Below are 12,096 nucleotides of genomic sequence, written 5' to 3'. Positions count from 1 at the left end.
TATGTATGTGTGTATATGTATGTGTATATATATATGTTGATATGTGTATATATATATATATATATATATGTATATATATGTGGATGTGTATATGTATGTATATATATATGTATATGTAGATATGTGTATATGTAGATATGTATATATATGTATATATGTATATGTATATATATGTTTACATAACCTCTTTAACACACTACTTCTCCGCTGCGAAGCGCAGGTATTTTGCTAGTTATCTATACTAATAAAAGGCAAAGCCCTCACTGACTCACTCATCACTAATTCTCCAACTTCCCGTGTAGGTAGAAGGCTGATATTTGGCAGGTTCATTCCTTACAGCTTACTTACAAAAGTTAAGCAGGTTTCATTTCGAAATTCTACACGTAACGGTCATAACGGTCGACAACGTCCGCCATGTTAAACTTTCTTATTTATGGCCCCATCTTCACGAAATTTGGTAGGCGGCTTCCCTGAGCTAACCAAAACCGATGTACGTACTTATTTCGGTGACATGACGCCACTGTCGGCCGCCATATTGAACTTTCCAATGGTCTTTGTTACTTATGGGCCCATCTTCAAGAAATTTGGTACGCAGGTTCCCAATGCTAACTGAATCCTACTTACGTACATATATACGTCCATAGCCTGCAGCTCGGTTGCCATGTGAGGCGGCGTAGGGTCCCCCATCCCCACGCCTCCCACGTAGTTGGCTGCCTGCCTATATAAGGCCGTCCGTCACTGCGGTCTCTTCATTCCCTTCCTTGCTTCGCCACGGTATTCATGTCTCCCTGCTGATAACTGCAGCCTTTTTATTTAATCCACGACTTCTCCTCTGTTTTATTGTTCGTTTATTACGATTATACAGTAGTTATTGTGTAGGTATTTTAGACTTAGTTTACTTATATATTGCATGGCTATATCAGGCTCACTCTTGATATCCGGAGGAACATTGTATCTTATGTATTGAATGACTGGGACAGGTTCAAGGTGTGGACTGATGACGGTACAGGAGATAATTATACTACACAGGAGCACTATAAGAGTGAAATGCTTAAGCCCTTCACCTGTGGTTCTGCATGTGAGTTGATGGCTGCCGCTGAATTGTTCAGTTGTCGCTTTCAAGTGTACCGAAATGGCTAAATATTTTACACCTTTGGACAACTGCCAATGCCTCTTAAACATCTTAGATTCACAGGTGACGATTTGAGTAGTGGACACTTTGATGTTTATGAATGTTTAAACTCTCAAAAGCTGGATGCGAAGTTATCAATGAAACCCATTTCAATTCAAACGCCTCCAATTTCCAGTAAGGCTCTGCTTCGCAATGACAATTAATAAGTCTCAGGGACAGACCCTACAAAAGGTTGGCATTCATTTGAGGCAAGATTGCTTTTCACATGGCCAACTATACGTTGCATGCTCAAGTGTAAGCTCAGCGCACAGCTTGGTCATGTTACAACCGGAGGGCCGAACTGACAACGTGGTATGCAAAGAGATCCTTAACAAATAATTATTGGCATATTTTCCCTCAGTTTAAAAAGGTTTACTTTTCTTCTTAATAAAAATTTTAAAGCAGTACTTCGCCACTGCAAAGCGCAGGTATTTTGCTAGTGTTTAAATAAAAATCTACCTAACTAAGTTTGTAATTTTTACATTGACTCCAAAACACATAACTGGGAAATAATGACTCACTTAATTAGCCCAGGAGTCCAATGAAAAACGGAAGTTGGCTGGAACAAAAACCTGCAGCCACAGGGGGGCCACAGGACCGAGTTTGGAAACCACTGGTCTAGATGGTTTAATTTTCATAATGGCACCCCTGGTCATGGGCCTGATTCAAGAATCCAAGTATGCCAACATGGTACTTTAATTCACTTCTATCTGTGTTCTTGCATGTAGAGTCTTTACTGAAACTAATTCCATCCATCCATCCATCACCCAACCCGCTATATCCTAACTACAGGATCATGGGGGTGTGCTGGACCCAACACAGGGCGCAAGGTAGGAAACAAACCCCCGGCAGGGCACCAGCCCACCGCAGGGCACACACACACACACACACACACACACACCAAGATCACACTAGGGACAATTTAGAATCGCCAATGCATCTAACCTGCATGTCTTTGGACTGTGGGAGGAAACCGGAGCACCTGGAGGAAACCCACGCAGACACGGGGAGAACATGCAAACTCCACGCAGGGAGGACTCGGGAAGTGAACCCGAACAGCAGTGCTACCACTGCGCCACTGTGCCGTCCCTGAAACTAATTCCTCTCTAGATATCTGTACAGTATATACTCCTCAAGGTCAGAGGCAGTTCGTTTCATAGCCATGCTGTCATTTTCTCTTTTAATCTTTTCCAAGTTTTTTATCAACACAAGAAACTGACTTGTTGTGAGGTAACCCAAAGCAGCTTTAACTAGACTGTTCGATTCTCTTAACACATCAGATACATAAATGTGCAAAATGTTTTCAAAATATTCTGTAATTTATATCTTACCTTCCAATGAAGGTAGTTTTTATGTGTTTGTGGTTATTTAATTTTATTATTTAAATGCAATTTAACTTTTTTTACAGTTATGTACTACATATGTTGCACACATCAGCACTAAAAATAAGTTATGCCCGGTCATCTCTGCAGCCATTTCTTTCTTTTTTGGCTTTAGGAAGGCTGCTACGACTGAAGATGTTCAGAGAAGATCATGGCTCATGGATGACAATGTTCTTCAGTACCATCCTATTTTTGTTCATTTTTTCTCACATTTATAATTTGTGCCTCATGATGGCTGCAAACATGAGGTAGGATGTTTATTTATTTACTTATGTTACACTTCTTGTTGCATACCTCACTAATCCATAGTACAAGGTTTTACATGAATCTTATGGATTATTTTTAATGAAACATTGTATCCAGTGAATAATGACAATCAATAAACAACCCAAATAGATTTTAATTAACATTATTGAATATACAACAGGAGTTGCAATCAATTTCAACTAAAGATTGAAATAAAATGTGACATTTAGGTATGTGGAAGTAAAGGTAGACTAAATTTGATCTAAACGTTACAGTCAGGTCTATAAGTATTTGGACAGTGACACAATTTTCATAATTTTGGCTCTGTACGCCACTACAGTGGATCTGAAATGAAGCAATCATTATGTGATTGAAGTGTAGACTTTCAGCTTTAATTCAAGTGTTTTAATAAAAATATCATATGAGCTATTTAGGACCGACAGCCATTTTCTTTATAGTCCACCCATTTGCAGGGGTTAAATGTTTATGGACAATTGACTGAGAAGCCATTCCATAGCCAGATGGAAGCAATTCCCTCATTATTTCATTAACTGCTTACCAAATGAAAGGTCTGGAATGGATTCCAAGTGTGAAATTTACATTTGGAAGCTGTCACTGTGAACTCTCAGTATGAGGTCCAAAGAGCTGTCCATGCAAGTAAAAACAGGCCATCATTAGGCTGAGAAAACAAAACAAACCTATCAGCAAAAACACAAGGAGTGATCAGATCAAACATTTGGTGCATTGTTAAACAGTGGTTAAACATTGATTAACATTGGTTAAATTGTTAAAAATGGTGCTGGTCGGCTCCTTGCTCCCTCTTCCATTATGGGAGCCCCTTGAACCTGACGCCGTCGATAGTCATGACCAGGATGAGCTGTACAAGGGGAAGGTGCAAAAGTGTTCAGTGCTTTTATTAAGTAAAAGGAAAAAAAAGCTGAACAGTGTCCAACTAAATAGTGCAGTACTTCAGAGTTTAATAAATAAGTAATCCTTAAAAACAGGTGAAAAGTGGAGGTGAAAATAAATAAATAAATTCAATAAAAACATGGTTAAGATACTGGCAGTAAGCTGTTTTTTTTTTTTTAAAAAACCCGGTGCATTCTCCTCTTAGCTGGCAGCTCCCCTGCTTATCCCAGACGGGTCTCGCGGCAGAGGAGTCGCCCTTTCAACAGGTGCAGCTGACCTTCCAAAGGTCCGGTTGCCTTCTGTCCAATGGCTACGTACAGGCTCCCTCGCTGGACCGAGACTCTGGTCCCCATACTGTCACCCTGGGGCTCTCCCCCCCAAGCCTCCTCGACCCCTGCTGCTTTCTTGGCCTTACACAGTGAGCCATCCACACTTCTGGTCACCCCAGCTCCTCAGAACAGCTCAGGAGGAACAACCCAATCCATCCACCCCCAAGTGTCATCCATATACTCTTTTCCAGGGACTCTCCTCCCAGCTGCCTGCCTTCACTCCCTCGAGCCTGCTCTCTATCTCTTGCTCGCTCACACCTGCACCAATTCTTATGACCTCCTGCCTCCTTCTCTCCTTAACCTCTGTTCATTGTCTTTCCTTTTTTTTTCTCTTTCCTCCCTCACACTCACACTTACCCTCTTAAAATGGGGACACGACACAACTATGATGATTAGTGACTCCCAGCACCAATGAGGGTCATGGACGATCCCACACGTGTACACTTAGTGTAGAACTGCCTCTCGCCATGCTACCATGCCCCCTCCTATCAAAATGTGAGTGAGGTGATTATTTAGTTAAAAAGGTGCTGATCAGCCATGGAACTCACTTCAAGAGACCCACCACACATTCATGGAAGACAACTTTACTGGATGATCGCAGAATTCTATCCATGGTGAAGAAAAACCCCTTCACAACCTTTAGCCAGACCAAGAACACTCTCCAGGTGGCAGACCTATCATTGCCAAAGTCTGCATTCAAAAGAAAACTTCATGAAAGTAAATATAGAGGGTTTGCCACAAAGTGCAAACCAATGGTAAACCTCAAGCATAGGACAGATTAGACTTTGCTAGAAAACATTTTTTAAAAACCTGTTCAGTACTGGAACAATTTTCTTTGAGCAACGGAAAGTAAGATCTATATTTACTAGAATGTTAGAAAGAGAAGTGTACGGAGAAGAAAAGGAATGGCTCATAATCCGATGAATACCACATCGTCTGTGAAACATGGTGGAGGCAGTGTTATGGCATGGACATGCCTGACTGCCAATGGAAGTGGGTCACTGTTTATTGATAACAAGGGGGCTCCGCCCCCTGCTCGCTTCGCTCGCCTACCCCCGGCGTTTTGAACTCGTGCCCGCTGGGCAGCCACGTGTGAGGATGACGCACGTTTAATACGGAGCTTTCGCCCGTGTCACTCTGGGGCCCCCCACTGTTAATACGGAGCTCTGTCCGTACTATTATGCGGTGCATTGTGGACTACTGCGGACCCTGTAGTGTTTCCCATTTCAGTTTGTATCTCGGTCAGTCGAGCTTTTGTTTTTGAAGCTTTTGAATTCCGGTCTTCATTATCTGTAACATGCTGTCCATGTGTTTGGCGCCCTCGTTTAACCTGTTTATGACGTTTTACTTTGCTTTCTACTCTGTCTTTCATTTCTGATCTTGCTTTATTCTGCTTTTGTTTCAATGACACCTGGTCCGTGGTGAATATATTTTTCCTTTTTCGAGTAATAATTTTCATTTGTTTGCGATACTGTGATGTTTATCATACTGTTAATAATGCATCACTGTAATGTGATTCACCTATGCTGTATAGTTTGGACGTGTGAGGATGACGTATGTTTAATACGGAGCATTCGCCCGTGTCACTCTGGGTCTCCCCACTGTTACTACGAAGCTCTTTCTGAACTATTATGTGGTGCATTGTGGAGCACTGCGGACTCTGTAGTGTTTCCCGTTTCACTTCGTATCTCGTTTAGTCGAGCTCTTTCTTTTTGGAGCAGTGCCTGCCTGGTCTGCGGCATTTCAGACGCACACTGTAGGCGCCCGCATTCATTAATTATATCCAGGCAGGCGCGTGTTTGTATCTCGGTCACTCGAGCTGTGTCGTGTTGAATCCGTGCGTGCTTTGCCTACGCAATTTGAGACGCGCGTTGTAGGCGTCCACGTTCATTAGATCTGTCCACACGGGCTCGGTGTCGAAGCTGTGTTAGTTGTTGAGCTGTTTGGTTTTGGAGCCGAGACAGTTTTGCTTACGCGGTTTCAGACGCGTGTCCGTACCATCTCGGGTTTGATGTATGAACCTTTGTGAACTCCGTAGTGTGTCCCGTTTCACTCTGGGGTGGGGCGTTGACTCCTCTTGTTTTACTATGTCTCCTCCTGCGCCTTCACCACGCATTAGTGCCACTCACAATATGGCGGCAACGCCTGCGCCTTCCGTATTATGTCGTTTTTTTCCATGCTGTATAGGGCCTTTGCCTTTTGTACTTTACCGCGCCTTCCGACGCACGATTTTGGCGCCTGCACCTTCCGGGTCCGCCTCCGCTGTGTGGTGTGGACGTTTAACTGTCGTTGTTTCTGCCTTTATATTCTGTATCTCGGTGTGCATGTGTTTCGTGCCTAGGTTTTTTTGAGTGTTGCATTCCAGTTTTCATCATCTGTAACCCGCTCTCCATGTGTTCGTCCCCGTTCTTTAATCCCTTTATAAAGTTTTACTTTGTTTCCTACTCTGTGTTTTATTTCTGACCTCGCTTTATCCTGCTTGCGGCATGTCAGATGGTTCGTAGTCTCTCTCGTTTTACTCTGGGGAGGGGGGCTTTGTTCTGTAACCTGCTCTCCATGTGTTTGTTCTTGTTCTTTAACCTCTTTATGACGTTTTACTTTGTTTCCTACTCTGACAGTTCGTAGTCTCTCCCGTTTTGCTCTGGTGTGGGGGGGCTTTGTGTGGCGCCTGCGCACGTGCGTAGTCTCTCCCGTTTCACTCTGGGGGGGGAGGGGGGGGCTTTGTGTGGCACTTGCGCACTATGTCTTTTGCGTCCACAGGCAGGTCCCTGCATCCATATCCGGTTTACTATTCTCGTTTAGTAATATGGATATGAGTAGCAGGTCGAATTCTGAAGTGAACAAGGCTATACTATCTGCTCAGATTCAGCCATATGCTGCAAAACAGATAGGACGACACTTCACAGAACAGATGGACAATGAGCCAAAACATACGGTGAAAGCAGTGGATGCAAACCAGTGGAAAATTCTTCAAAGGCCAAGGCAATCAACTGACCTCAACCCTTGGGACATGCATTTCATTTGCTGAAGACAAAGCTGATGGCAGAAAGTCCAATGAACAAGCAGCACCTGAAGACAGCTGCAGTAAAGGCCTGGCAAAGTGCAACTTGGGTGGTGACCCACAATTTGGAGATGGCCATGGGTTCTAGACTCCAGGCAATCATTGTCTGCAAAGGATTTTCAACCAAGTATTGAAAATGATTGTTACATTCATTATTATGGTAGTCCAATAAATATTGAGCTCCTGAAAATGGTGGGTCCATGTCTAAATGGCTCATACAATATTTTTGTTAAACCCCTTAAATTAAAGCTGAAAATCTATACTTCAATTACACGATGATTGTTTTGTTTCAAATCCATTGTGGTGGTGTACAGAGCCAAAATTTTGAAAATTTTGTCACTGTCCAAATACTTATGGACCTGACTGTATATTACATGTAAAAATGTTCTTATTTGAAAATACGATTAAAAAAATAAGTAAATAAATTCCACTTTTTTACTAACACCGTCTAAAAGAAACCTGAGATGAAAATATTACCACAAATAAAACATGGCAGGCCTGGTTGATGCTTGTGAGTGGTGAAGCTGAAAAAAGCAGCTTCTTTGCCTCTGCAGAGCACAAAGGAAACTCCACTCGACCATCCACAGTAGAGACGAGGTGATCTGCTTGGCCAAAATTATGTTAACAATATGCTCAGCTCCACTTGACATTCAGCTGTAAGTAAATCTGATGCATCTCCTAAAGTCAACTTTCATTGAAATCTCAGTTTGTCCAACTTCTGAGAGAATGTGATGGCACAATTTGCTGAATTGGCTCACTCAGCACAGTCTTTGGAAACAGCTGTAACACCCTGTTCGAGCTGGAATAGGCTACTTACTAAATAAAGATCTGGTTGATGTTCATAATAAAAATAACAAACCTCCCTCTACCGTAACTTAACCTTAGTTATCTGGACGACAAGGTAACCATTCCTCACATAATTTCCAAATGCTTGTTCTACCCATCCACAAACTTCTTTTCTTTTCTCTGTCACTTTCCTTGTCTGTATCTCCCTTTCTTCTTTGCATACATGTTTTCTCCAAGACTTTTGACCTTCTTTATTGTTTACTACTATTATCTTGGAGCTCAATTTGTAAAGGGCATTTTCCTAAGTCAGAAATAATGTACTTCTAAAGATTTACATAGGGTCAGACTTTATAGTCTCTAAGTCACATTGGCTCCCTAAATATATTATTTTGTTATGTTCTTAACTGTGCTCTTTAGAAAAAGAAATACAAGCAATAAATTGTTTATGCATATATAGTAACTCCAGAATATGGTTTATCATTTATTCTCTGGTCAATGTAGATGTCAGGTCATTAAATGCAATCTTTAACCACGTGATTAATCCTCGTTAGCTTTTTTGACAGCATTTATTTTTAATTTTCATCAGTTAAAACCTCAACAAGAAACAGATACAATGAATTTTCATGCCCAATAGATTTAGTCGAATCAGCATTGCGTGGAAGATATCATTTTCACTCTATCAACTAACTATTAGATTTAATGAGGAAATTATATTATTCTGCACATTTTTCTCTTAAAATAAATTATCATTTCAAAAACTACATTCTAATTCAAACTTCTAAAAGTCTGACTTTGAGATTTGACACCAATGTTGTTGAAGTTTTCAATATATTTTCTGCTTACATCCTTAGTTTTTATATGTATTTTATTAGAGATTGTCCAGTATACCTATCAACTTTTGTGTAGAGTTTCAAGTGGGCAGCATTTTAACAGAAAAAATCAGCATAAAAATGTATCTGCATTATACCATTAAATCATAAATGTAGAAGTAAACGTCTACCCATTTTCCTATTTTTAAAAATGTTTTTATTGAAATAAGAAATATTCACATATATGCTTTTGAAATGAAAGAGCAGAATATCTGTATAGATACCCTTAAATGTGCGTAATAATGAATGCAGTAATTTAATACAGCCACGCCAATCATTCATTTTAAGCCTGCTTAACAGTATCATTTCAGATCACCAGGTACAAAGGCTATTCCAGTAGCATTTGGCTCAAGGCAGATTCTACGCTTTTTCTACGAATTAAGGGAAAGATGAACTTCGATTAAATGTTCAACAATACAAATATTGGGTATCATTTTGGAATCTTGTATACTAACTTACTAAGATGTTTAGTTGAATACAGAATCTTAGTGGGAATTAAATTTAATGGGAGCCATGCCTTTGAAGTGATTAGGCTTTTTGGCCATTTTAGGCATTCTTATCAATACTATAACTTAAACTGTCAAACCATAAACATTTATTTTTCTCTATTTTACCAAGATGTGTTTTTTGGCTCACACATCGTACCTGATACTGGCTATTCTTAATAAAATTATTTTAATTTCAAAGATGCACTAGTAAGGTGATTAAATTACAAAAGCAAAAACTACTTTCCGACCCTAACAATTTCTTAAGTGAGTTTACTTTCAGTTGAATCATTTAATGGAAATCACATAATTGCTGCAAGGTAAATACTGCAACCTTGAACTGGATCAGTTGGTTAGAAAATGGATGGATGGATTGGTGGATGGTTATACTAATACACTTTTACTACCTACCTCCACATGTAAATTATGTGCACATAAAAACAACACTAATACTATCTTTGACAAAACATGTACATATTTACGTGACTTTCTTTGGCCATCAACTCTAGAACAGGCTACCACAATTGTTGACTGATAAAAGCACCTAGTCAATGGGTTCAGACTTTTGTTTGAGTCAGAAACATATCATTCAGGTTATGGAGATTAAATGTTGACCTTATTTACTGCTGTGAGGATACTTTGCTATTCTTACAGCTTTTTATTATGGCTCAGACTGACTCCAAGAAAGATGAAAAAGTAATTAAAATATTCCTGTGTATAACAAGCAACCATTTTCATAAGTCATCCTCCTGTGAAGTTGAATTTGGGCATATTACACTATATAATCTCAATAAAAACCTGAATTATTGTATAAAACTAGAAATTCAAACACAAACTGATGGGAGCGTTTTTGGTAAAGGACAGACATCATGCATAAGTTAGATGTGATACATTTATGCCTGTTTTAAAAAATCTATTATAGCAGAATAGTATTTCATCTCCTTATTTGAATTATTTTAAAGTTAGTTGTATTTTAAATTTCCTTGTCTGCATATGGCTTCACCTGTGAGGCTAATCTTCCAGTTGCTTTTAAATTTGAGTTATTTATTTTTTAATTTTTATTCTGACACTTTCAAGTTTTTATCAGTGTAAATACTATACAGTACTAATTAACTAGTGTTATTTAATTAAGTCTATCCATTTTAACTCCTGGTCATTAATCATGGCCAATTTTAAATCTGCCTTCTGTTCTCTTACATTTTTATGGTCTGCTGGGATTAGTTGCATGCAGAGTGCCACAGCTGTATTACAGCTTTATGTACTGTAAATGCTGGGGTGCCATCATAGAAAATAGCAGTTTAAAAAGATGACTATTGGCATTAGAATGAGCTGGTTTAAATGATGCTTAAAACAGCAATTATATAAAACTGTAAAACCAGCACAGTCGCTTTGTGAGGAAATTAACTTCTGCTTTCCTTGATGGAATTAGGCTGAGATTATTTTTGAAATTTGTATGTAACGATTGTCTAATTCAAATATTTAAAAATATCATGGTGATCCTAAACTATTAATCTGTGCTAGGCTGAAGGAGACCTGGACTACATTGTTAATAAACAAGGATGAATTACACGGGGAGTACAGTAATTAAAAGGCTCAGTATACACAATAAAATAACTAACTGGTAGATGCCCCCTACAGGCCTGATTTTGCATTGAAAGCTTTTTTCAGTTGAGGCAGCAGTAAGCCTTGTCTCTTGAGACTAACAATATCTTCTTTCCCTTCTTATCTCTTGCTCCCAGTGTCTGGCAACTCTTCCAGTAAGTCAAAGAGCTGTTATCTCCTTTTTCCCAAAACCAAGTAAACTTAGTGGCTGTTTAAACCTTTTCTAATTTTTACTTACAATTCAGAAGTCACTGCCAAAACAGTGCCTCAGTCGGCAGCACTTCGGATTCCTGGAAGTATTCTCAGATGCTAGGTGCTCAGGATGTCTCCTTAAAGTCTTGCTTTTCACTCTGTATATCATGGCTCCTGTATTTTGTTTCCAGGTTTTTCTGTTGCCATCTCTATTTTACTGGCACAGTCTAATATGCATCTCAGACTAGCCTTAGGACCCATTACACGTCTAAACATAGTGTTGTTCCTCTCAGCACAATTTCTTAAGTCTCCTAATTATGAGATTTGGGCTGTACATTACAAAGGCCAGATATTGGGGATTGAATTGTAACTTCTTAGTGACATTCTTTCACTTTCTTTATTTTGAAGTTACTTTTTCTCAGTTTTACTTCTAAGCTCAACAGCATGGCTATAGCCATATTCCTGCATTATATCATTCATCTCATACAAAACAAAAACAAACCTGGAATACTATGAGAAAAGCTGAGTTTAAATAACTTTGAAGTCAAACTAAATGGGAAGTAGTTGTACAAGATTTGCTGATGCACTGGACAGAATTGAACCAGGTACAGTCATGGCCGAAATTATCGGCACCCCTGGAAATTTCCTTGAAAATGCACCATTTCTCCCACAAAATTGTTGCAATTACAAATGTTTTGGTATACACATTTATTTCCTTTATGTGCATTGGAACAACACAAAAAAACAGAGAAAAAAAGCCAAATCTGACATCATTTCAAACAAAATCCAAAAACCGGGCTGGACAAAATTATTAGCACCCTCTACATAATATTTGGTTGCACGCCCTTTGGAAAAAATAACTGAAATCATGCGCTTCCTATAACCGTTTTAGATCCAGACTCATTGCTGGCCACTTCAGAATTCTCCAGCGCTTTGTCTTCAACCATTTCTGAGTGCTTTTAGAGGTATGTTTGGGGTCATTGTCCTGCTGGAACACCCATGACCTCTGACACAGACCCAGCTTTCTGACACTGGGCCCTACATTGCGCCCCAATATCTTTTGG

General features: G+C 39.6%; 1 protein-coding gene across 1 annotated transcript in view; it reads left to right on the top strand.

Annotated features, from left to right (window-relative positions):
- Positions 1–12,096, top strand: part of tmem117 (transmembrane protein 117) — a 517,204-nt gene that overhangs the window by 165,555 nt on the left and 339,553 nt on the right. Inside the window, 1 exon segment of the mRNA XM_028810700.2 lies at positions 2,669–2,801. Coding sequence (XP_028666533.2) covers positions 2,669–2,801 — 133 coding nt within the window.

This window comes from Erpetoichthys calabaricus, chromosome 1 (genome assembly GCF_900747795.2).
Source record: "Erpetoichthys calabaricus chromosome 1, fErpCal1.3, whole genome shotgun sequence".
NCBI lineage: Eukaryota > Metazoa > Chordata > Cladistia > Polypteriformes > Polypteridae > Erpetoichthys > Erpetoichthys calabaricus.
The sequence above is the reverse complement of the archived record's forward strand: the minus strand, read 5'-3'. Positions and strand labels throughout refer to the sequence as shown.